Genomic DNA, 10204 nt, shown 5'->3' with positions numbered 1-10204 from the left:
GAAAGCAAAGTGCCAAGCAAAGGCCACAAAGGATATCCATGACCTTATTATACATATGTTTGTAATGGTAGATCCAAATCTATGTTGCATTACATGCCATCAAACCAAAACAGTTCATAACCAGTTCAAACAAACCTCTTCATCAATGATCTTCGATCTTTTTCAAGCCTTTCATGTCTGTTGTTTCCACTCTGCAGCATAGACAACATTAAAATATCTGAGTATTACAATTTCAAACACCCAAGTGCATCCAAGCAATATGATATCACATAATCATGTAATGTCATCTATCATAACATGTGAAGAGGTACAAAACGCATACACCAAGAAAGATTATATAAGAAACTTACGTGGTACCATGCAGAATAATCTTTTGAACTTTGGTAATATCAGAACCAGACTGATTGTCCTCAATGAATATTGTCAAACTGACCCAAGCATATGTTAGTCAGCCTACCGTTTATCATATTCTCAACTCTCAAGTAAATAAATAAATTTATTACCTGCGCACGTTTTGAAACTTAACATACTTCAACACAACTGGTTTACCCTGAATGAACATAGAACCAAAACACTGAATAAGAAAACTGGCCAAATCATCAAGATTTAATATATTAATATTGCAAGAATAATAATTTATGTGTTCATTAATTATATAAGGTATTTAAGAATATGAATATGTGCTTACCTGGAGATTCTCGGGAGATAAAGTCAGCGTGTCACTAGGGGGGAAGTCGCTAACATTACTGCATTACATATAGCCATTGTAATAACCGATTATATATATGATAAACGAACCAGGAGAATAACTTATTATATTTTTTAAGTTACCTGAATCCCATGTGTTCCTTGTTTGTATAAAGCTTTACGGTTTGAGGACCTGCAAATTGGATAGAGTGTGTAGGAAGGTCCAATAGATTCACAATAATTTACAACATTTTATCTAACTGAACTTGAGTTCCAGTCTCAAATTTCCAGAGCATCTTCCATGTCATCAAATTTTTAGGCCCTTTATATCTTTATCGCTTATCGCTTCTTACATACTAGAATCTACAAGACTATGCACTAGCTAATGTTAATTAACTGCTACTTTATAGATGAACAGAAGAACTTTTATAATTTTATGGATTTTCAGCATATCAAATTTAGCTTGTACTTATTACAATTAAATAGTTTGCACGTGTGACCCAAGAATGCAAAACTTCTATATCTAATTATAGCAAAAATAAATAAATAATTTCATTTAGTAAAAAGGTTAGTTTCCTTATTTATCTGACTGGCTGTTATGTTCGAAATCATAACAAGATATTAGAGAAATCGATTGTGGACCATATGTATTCTCTTAATTAGCAGTATCTTTTATAGCCAAAAACATGTATTAAGCTATGGTATATGTCATACATTATAGCATTATATTGCAGGTACATAGCCAAACAGATACATAATAGTATAATACAACTCATCATGCTGTTAAAAAGGACAGAAATATTTACCTTCATCCTCAGGTCCTTTAATAACAATAGAATGCAGTTTGATAACTTGAGTGAATGGTATGTAAACCAGAAGTTGCTCATCTGCATCACTCTCCAGATTTAGACCCTCGTCTTCTCTATAACCCTGTTCCACAGACCAAAACATTGAAAAATTAAAGGATCATGAAACCAGAAAACACATTGACAAATATGTCTCACTTCACAAGGGAAGCTTTTAGTGCCTCTCAATCTTCCTGGATAAATAAAAGAACCCACCAGACCCTACCAGTATAAGTGGAATTTTAGTTTGTTCGACCTCAACGGTACCTAACACATACATACTTTGTCAACATGAGGTTGCTAGATGTTATTCTACATACATAAACTGACAATAAACATCTACTTGAAGCAAAACAGCTAATCCACTAAATCAAATATTCAAAAACCTAGGTATTAAATAACAAAAGCGTGTGAATTAGGGTTTAGTTCTGTAAGAAATGAAAGTGAACCTGTTTGAGAGCATTTGGGAAAGGATGAGCGGTGTTCTGATTGAGGCATTCGACTCCGGTCCAGTCGATGAAATCCAGCAAATCCACCTGCGTCAGATTAACTTCAAATTACAAATCAAGGAACAGTAGGTATTGAATTAGAGAGTAAATTAATAAAACCTGATTTCTGAGGATTGCGGAAGCAGCAGCAGATTCAGTAGACATCGCTCCGTTCCGTTCCGGTGAATAATTAGAATGACAAAAGTAATAAGTGATTGAAGAAGAAATTGAAACAAAGACTGACTTGTGAAACACCAAGAACATTCATTCATTCATTTTACACGGTGTAAACTGCTGGGCCGGGTCCAGCCCACTAAGTCGTCTTAGAGTATATCAAAGCAGACGTTCCTTCACTCCTTGTGCTTAGTGAGTTAGTTGTGCACAAACCGGTTTAAAACTCAAAACCGGTTTGGGTTGAAACCTGTTCAGGTTGGTCAACAAAAGTCAAAACCGGTTTATGATCGGTTTTAGTTCGGGTTGAAGTCAGTTTCTTGACCAAGTTACAATCGGTTTCGGTTCGGGTTTCGACCTTTTTGCCCGGTTTCGATTCGGTTAACCGGTTTTGGGGGAAAAAATTACAAGGCAGTTCCAAACCTACGGTTTCAATTGGTTCCAAACCGGTTTTACATAGTTGGTTTTAAATCGGTTTGTTTCTGGTTCGGTTTTCGGGTCGGTTCGGTTAACCGGTTTATTTGCCCACCTCTGCTTGTGCTATATGTGGGTTTAATAGTTTGTTTTCAGGAGCTATGAATTGTGGATTTTGATCATCATTATTTTATCATTATGCAGGTGTTTTGGATAAAAATTAGCTAAGGATAATGTATCCAAATTTGTCAAGTGAAGTATAGTGCTAATACGATATTAATGATTGTAAAACTGAGATCTTGATGAACACAAGGATTTGATCACGAGGGAAAAACCGTTAATTACGATAATCTTTACTTCGGTCAAAAACTAACAAGGTAATCTTTGGTCAAATTGCTTCATTCAAGGATTAACAAGGTAATCTTTGGTCGGATGGTACGTGATTATAGTAATCTCCTGCACAAAAAACCCCCGGACGGTGAAAACTATCACCGTCAAGTTTATTAATAGTAAAAGGTAATTACAAGGGTTGGAGTTATTGATCAACAGATACAATGAAAGCTATGTGTGTGTTTTCTGATGAGCTAGCAGCTAGAATACGAGTGTAAATGTGAGAGCGTGTGTCTGCCTAATGTTGATCATAACTCGGTTATATAAAGAAAAATAATAAGTAACTAACTAACAACTATTCCTATAATCTCGCTAGTCTTCCACTCTTCATCATCGTGTGCTTTGACCACGTGCTAATAGCCGTTCAGTAACGAATTAAGTTGTGGACCAGGTCTAGGAACCATAGTTGATATTCAAACATCAGTCTTCATACGAAATTGTCCATTGCTAGCTATACTGAATAAGGATCTTGTATCCATATTCCAGCTAGAGAATACTCCATGAGGATAATTGATGTCAGCATGTCCTAAAATTGTTATACCTGTCTAACACATCACCATACTAAACGCAATCATTAGTAAACAAATAACACCGAGGATCATTGATCCTTTATAACCTGTTATATATCTCAAGGATAATCTATCCTTAAGATAGTTAAGGATTAAGGATCCTTAGCATAAAAATCATACCCTAACAATTGCCCCCAAAATGGCGGGTGATTGTGTAAAACAGCTGTCATTTTGAATTTCAAATCCCTCCATAAAAGAAGGTGATTAGACGTGTGTCAGGAGGTTTAATATCCACAAACCATAATTATACGCCTCCTATATATGCGAGAATTATAACTCTTTTATAACCACAGATCCAGGCGTCTCTCATGTATCCTTCTTTCCTCTTGTTTATTTTCCTTCAACATGTCGACTACTTCTGTACCCTCTTCGTCTTCTTCTTTCAATCATACTGACCCCGATGATCTTTATCCACAAGACATCCTCCAAGCTCCCTCTTCTGAGATCTGTAAGTTCACAGATCCGGAAATCGATGAAATCCGATCACATTTTCCAGCCGATACAGTTTTCCGACCCTTCGACCCTACAGCCTGTAGCGATAGTATTTCGAAAAACTGGGTTTGCTTTCCGGCCCAACCATTTTTGATAGGTTACAAGTATCATTTTCCCGATTTCACCCAAAGGTTCTTCACCCTAACGGGAATTAGTTACATACAGACCATGCCGATGTTGTGGAGAACCTTTCATACCTTAGAGAGGGTAACCGAAGAAGAATGAGTCGAGTTCGGCCTAGCAGAATTAGCATACCTGTACAATCTTGTTACCCATGGTTCCAAACGCTTCGTCTTCAAATCGAAACTTCACCAAGAAATTCCTATTTTCAAAGTCACCCTTAACGGTACCCTCTGGAAAAACCAATTTTTCTTCGTAAGAAGGGATTCCATTCCGGGTGGAACTAACCTTCCCAAAAAGTGGATACCAAAGGGTAGGATCTAGGATCCTTAGGTAACCTAGGTAGGATACTTTATTCTTCTGCTAATAATTTTTATTGCTCGTGTAGTTGAAAATTTCGATTTGCTGGCTGATCTACCTAGAGTTGAAGACAGAGTGAAGAAGTTCTTATCATTGGATCCTGCAATCAGAACCTTTCAAGCAAAGTTTATTGAAGCTTTTCAAGTATCAAACTCAGAGTCAATCATATCAAGTAAGAGTAATAATTATTAGTATTAAAAAGTGTTAGAGTTGAAAACTTATCTGTCATTTGCTGTTTACAGGTGCTCCAAAATCAGGAAAGTCTGCTTCCAAGTTCTCCCTTAAGGATATCGACTGCATGTTTACCAAGAAAGAGACCCCGAAATCAACCCCTACGTCCGAGCCTCGTCCGATCACAACCCGAGCCAAGTCAGGAGCTAAGAGGAAGAAGAGTTCAGACCCAGAGAACCCCTTTGATGCCGAAAAGCAGATTCTGGAAATGCTTTCTACTGTAAGGATCCTTTATTCTTGTTAATCTTTATTATCCAAGTATCTTCCCAAGCTTATCCTGCTTTCTTTTATAGGCCATCAATTCTGCCCGAAGCCATTATGAGAAGGCTGTTGCAGAGCATGAAGAGACCCTTGCTGTGATGAGCTCTATGGCTGCTGCTAAGGATAAGGCCCTCTCAAAGATGACCAAAGAGAAGAGACAGATAGAGGAGCATGCTGCCGCACTGGCAGTCCAAATGCAAGACGAAATCAACCGGGCTATCGAAGAGGCGAAGGTCTAGGCAGCCAATCGGTCCTCGAGGCTAGGATCAAACTGGTGACCGAAGCCAATGATCCATCCTTTGACAAATCTTCATGGGAAATCAAAGAATGGAAGCAAGCCTTGATCGACTTAGGTGGAGGCGACGATGAGGCTGAAGGTATGATGGTTGAAGCAGGTGAAGCAGGGACGAGCGGTGTGAAGGGTCAGGAAGAAGCTGAAGGAGGAAACGAGGCAACGGTGGAGGTGGAAGCATATGCATGAACGGGTGATGAAGGATACAGAAGACAAGGCCCAAGCCCATTTTATTTTGCTTTTATGATGTTTTTATGAACAATTACTATGGTCTGTAATAAACAATAGCAACTAGGGTAAAGGATCCATGATCCTTAAGACAATTTGTAGGGTTGACAAAGGTGGAGGGATCCTCTGTTTGTGGGGATGAAGCCTTTGTTGCCCCTGTCTTATAATTTTCTTGCACTTATGAACTGTTAGTAGTACTTACTTAACCCGGATGGATGGTCCATCTTTTGCATGGTGAAGTCCGGGTTAAGAATTTTGGATAAGTCCATGTGGCTTATTTTAATTAATATAAATCTTTTAACTATTTGCCTATTGCTTATTTCTAAAAGTTTATTAGATACAACTTTACCATTGTAGATAGTTTTGAAAAATAATCTTAAGTAAAAGATTTTAGAATAACAGATTCTTATGAAAATTACATAGGATAGAATATCCTTAAAGAACAATCAGAGGATAAACTATCCTTAAAAGTTAATAAAAGTCGTACAAAATAATATCCTTTGTGACAATCGTCAATTTCAGGTTAACTCCGTTAACTCAACTCCGTCAATTCAAACCTAAAGATTACTGAATCTATAACGCACACCTCATTACATTTAAACTAGGGTTTAAATGACGCTTGACACTTACTACATGTGTAGTCTTTCGGGAATTGCACCGAAACGCAAACGAGTTGACGCAAACAATTGGTGAATAAACGAAAAACGTCAAAACAATAATTATGTGATAATATGTGTTAACATATGTGTTACTTGATTGTGATGCTAGACAAGAAACAAGAACTAGTTAATTAAGCTAGAAAAGTAACAATTAAAAGTTGAGGGACTAAAGTGTAACATCTTGTTATTATTAATATTAACCTAGAACCCTAATCTCTTTCTCTCCTCTCCCTCACAATTGACGGCAGCCTACTCCCTCCCCTCTCCTCACAATCGGCTCACACACACACACATATCTCTTGATTTTTGATCTTGTTTTTCACAATTGAAGCATCCTACATCCGATTCTAGTCATCTTCTACCTTCCTCTTGCTTATTTTTGTGCCTTTGAAGGTATAATTATAAACCCTAGAATCTGGAAATTATATATATGATGTTCATATGACTTGTTTTGATTAGATGATGATTGAAAGATGTATTGATTGTTGAATTGATAACTAGTATTGATGTTATTGCATGTTAATCATTTGTTTCTTTGATTTTAGTTCAAGAAAAACCCTAATCATGTATGTGATGTGTAATTGATGTGCATGGATAGTGATTATGGTGTCTAGAATGTCATATGAATGAATTATGGTCCATAGATAGTTAATATGTTGAGTTTGGATGCAAACAGTTTCTGGACAGATTGTGTTATTGATGTTCAATTGACTGTAACCGGGTGTGAATGTGAAAATTTGTCGAGATAATTGATACTACAGTAAACTAGGTTGAGTCTAGTTTCTAAAGAATATAAATTTGCAATTTTTGAACGTGTAAAAGTTAACTTTTATGATTTTACAAAAACGTTGTGCAATGCTGAGTTGTGAGACCTGCTGTTAGGTTGTTTTGTAAATATTATATCTCATGAACTACGAGACCAATTGGGTTGGTTCCACTTCTGGAAGTTGACTTGTTGAGTTAGGAACCTAACCCAAGTGGTCTTGCATTTGTTGGATTTTTCATTTAACGGGAATTTCAAATAACATTCTGTTGCGCATGAATTTGACTGTTATGAGCTTGCTGTAATGTTTTGATCATTGTGAGATATCTATGTGGAATAAAAATATAATAAAATATGTTCTGGAAACCTAATTCATGTATGCTTTTGTGATGATTTTTGGTAAATTAATTGATATGCTATGATCGGTGGAATAGTACAATCTTTCAAGTAGAATTTCTGTCTCGATGAAACTAGCTGCTGAATTTTGTGAAAATGCATGAAACATGATAATTGCTAGTTAATTGTTATGTTTTGACCAAATTGCCCATGCGGGGAATACTTGCTAAATAGTTGTGGTGTTTTGACCAAATTGCCCCTACGGGGAATAGTTGCTAGTGATGTACATTATTAATACACGACACGTAAATAATCGTTCACACATGTATCGTATCACAACTGTACTTGTTAAGTCACACACGATTCACAAACGACACACGAAACGTAATTTGTGCATAGGTGTTATGTGCCGAGTCTAGAGACTCGATAATAGTTCCGACACTTAGAAAATCTCTTTGTTGTTTTAGAACGCTAGAAAGAGTTTTCTGTGACGCGCATCACTTGGTGATTTATTTTTGGGAAATCTTCGCAAACAGTGAGTTTCACTTACCCCTTTAAACTGTTTTAAATGCTTTTCACTTGGGGGAGATAACATACTCCGAAAATGCTTTTAAGATTTTGTTAGTAAATTATATATCACTTGTAAAGGCTAAGTGGCAAACGAAACAATTGAAGTCGTACACATCGAACCGGTTAATATTTGGATAATAGCGAGTCACTGTTGAGTAGTACTACTGGGTTTGACAAACCCCACCCAACGCTAAACTCGAATGGAGGTCGAGCGGGTGTAATTTTGGCTAACACATACCATGGTCTGGATGACCTGGTGGCAAGGCACTTGATAAACAGTCAGCTTCGGTGTCGAACACTTAGTAATACTTGTTGTATAGGCTAGCTACCTATCGATATATAATTGATTTAACACTATCTGGTAACGCAAAACGCTGAACGCAGAACGCTGAACGCAAAACGCTAAACGCTTTATTTTATATAAACTTGTGAACTCACCAACCTCGTGTTGACACTTTTAGTATGTTATTCTCAGGTAGCCGAGACGGGCGCGCGGTATAGGATCATGCATTACTTGAAAACGCTTTTGTTTATGCAAACTGATTTTAAACTGTTGTTATGGGGTTTTAAGGTCGTCCTGCGTGACGCAACTTTTGTCTTTTGGTTTTTACGCTTCCGCACTTAATTTCACTTAAACGTTTTTATGGTTTGATTATAACTAATGATTCCGATCCTGTTAGTTCACACCCTCTGACGGTAAAACTCCGTTAGTGGATTTTGAGGGTGTGACACCTTAAAGGACAAATTTTTGATAAAGTATCCTTAAAAACAGGTAAAAGATTTTAGTAATAAAATATCTTCAAATGAGTAATTTACTAACTTGAAATATCCAAAATTATTTCAACTAAGATAACAAATAAATTCATTAATAGAGACCATACCAGAAGGTCTAGGTAGACCTATGTTACCATAAATACTGAACTCTCAGTGATCCTTGAAAGAATAACTTTAGGATTCTGGATCCTTAGAATTTTGATCCTCATAATGAACTTAAAAAATCTGTTGCAAACAACTCATAGTGTTAGTGGGATTAAACCCATTAGGCTGGGAACAAGCCCAAATAATAACCTGGGGACAAGCCCGTGTAATCTGGGGACAAGCCCGAAACTGGGGACAAGGCCAAAATTGGGGACAAGCCCAAAAACGGATGTTCACTGGGGACTCGCCCAACCCGGGATTTAGCCCAAACGAAGATAACGTGAAAACGTTATAAATCTTAGCTAACATGAAAATGTTAGAAACCTTTGTCTTGAGATAACGTGAAAACGTTATAAACCGGTGGTGTGGTACGTCTACCATAATTCGTAGGATCCTCCATATAGCCGAAAACAACGAAATTGTCAGCCACTAAGCGTGTACTGGTCCCGCTGCCCCGGACTATACGTTGGATAGCGTGCGCCCCAGGCGAGAGTGTATAAACTCTATTTATAAGAAAGGTGAAAACCTTTAAACCTTAGAGGATATGACCATCGGGGGTCATACCCAAACGTGGGCTAAGCCAAGGGAAACAAGATAATACATTGAATGTAAAGGAGAGGTGGCCAACCTCTTGACTATTACACATCTCAATAATACCCTGCATTGATATTCAAGACTTGGAAAAGATAAAATGTTAAGATTATATTATCCTTAAATTAAGAATAATAAAATGAAAAGGATAAGTGATCGGATAGATATTACCAATTTCGGGGATCCTTAATCCTTTAAGGATAATATATCCTCTCAGGATACAGGATCCTGATTAGGAAAAATACTTCTTGAGGTGGATAGCATTCCATGCCCTTGGTAATCTATTGCCTTCCAATGTAAGCAAATGATATGCCCCCTTTCATGCTTCCGAATCGATCTGATAAGGTCCTTCCCATTTGGGTGCTAACTTTCCATCAGCCGGGTTGGTAGTATTTTGGAAGGCTTTCCTCAAGACTATATCTCCTTCTTGAAATCTTCTTATTCTTATATTCTTGTTGTATGCCCTAACTACTTTTTGTCGATAAGCTACCATTCTGATCTTGGCCAGGTCTCTGAGTTCTTCAACAGTATCCAAGTCTTCAAGAAGGATTTCTTCGTTGGCTTCAGGATCACGAATGCTCGTTCTTGCTGTAAGAACCACCATCTCTGTTGGGATTACCGCTTCTGACCCAAATACCAATGAAAAGGGTGTTTGGCCTGTTGCATTCTTGGGTGTTGTCCTGTCGGCCCAAAGAACATATGGTAGTTCCTCGGCCCACTTTCCCTTCTTGGATCCTAGCTTCTTCTTTAAGTTGTTGATGATGATCTTGTTGCTAGACTCTGCTTGACCATTAGCTTGAGGATGCACTGGTGTTGAAG

General features: G+C 37.4%; 1 protein-coding gene across 1 annotated transcript; it reads right to left on the bottom strand.

The window, feature by feature from the left end:
* Nucleotides 1–2202, bottom strand: LOC143637362 (PITH domain-containing protein At3g04780-like). The gene is made up of 8 exons (XM_077104767.1): nucleotides 2141–2202; nucleotides 1982–2068; nucleotides 1494–1617; nucleotides 832–880; nucleotides 689–746; nucleotides 504–550; nucleotides 351–428; nucleotides 1–191 (listed from the first exon to the last, which is right to left on the bottom strand). The coding sequence occupies exons 1-8, from the start codon at nucleotides 2183–2185 to the stop codon at nucleotides 143–145; spliced, it is 537 nt and encodes a 178-aa protein (XP_076960882.1). The 5' UTR covers nucleotides 2186–2202; the 3' UTR covers nucleotides 1–142.
* Nucleotides 2203–10204: the final 8002 nt, after the last annotated feature.

The sequence above is a fragment of the Bidens hawaiensis genome, unplaced genomic scaffold, assembly GCF_021521415.1.
Source record: "Bidens hawaiensis isolate Kalapana, Puna unplaced genomic scaffold, B.hawaiensis_p1.1 tig00008253_1, whole genome shotgun sequence".
Classification (NCBI taxonomy): domain Eukaryota; kingdom Viridiplantae; phylum Streptophyta; class Magnoliopsida; order Asterales; family Asteraceae; genus Bidens; species Bidens hawaiensis.
Note: the sequence above shows the minus strand (reverse complement) of the source record. Positions and strands in the feature narration are given on the sequence as shown.

Coding starts and splice junctions, on each gene's coding strand:
- LOC143637362 (XM_077104767.1), bottom strand. CDS start 2,185: ATGTCTACTGAATCTGCTGCTGCTTCCGCAATCCTCAGAAATCAG. Junction 747..831: donor AAGGAACACATGGGATTCAG/GTAACTTAAAAA, acceptor TATGTAATGCAG/TAATGTTAGCGACTTCCCCC. Junction 429..503: donor AAGTTTCAAAACGTGCGCAG/GTAATAAATTTA, acceptor TGCTTGGGTCAG/TTTGACAATATTCATTGAGG.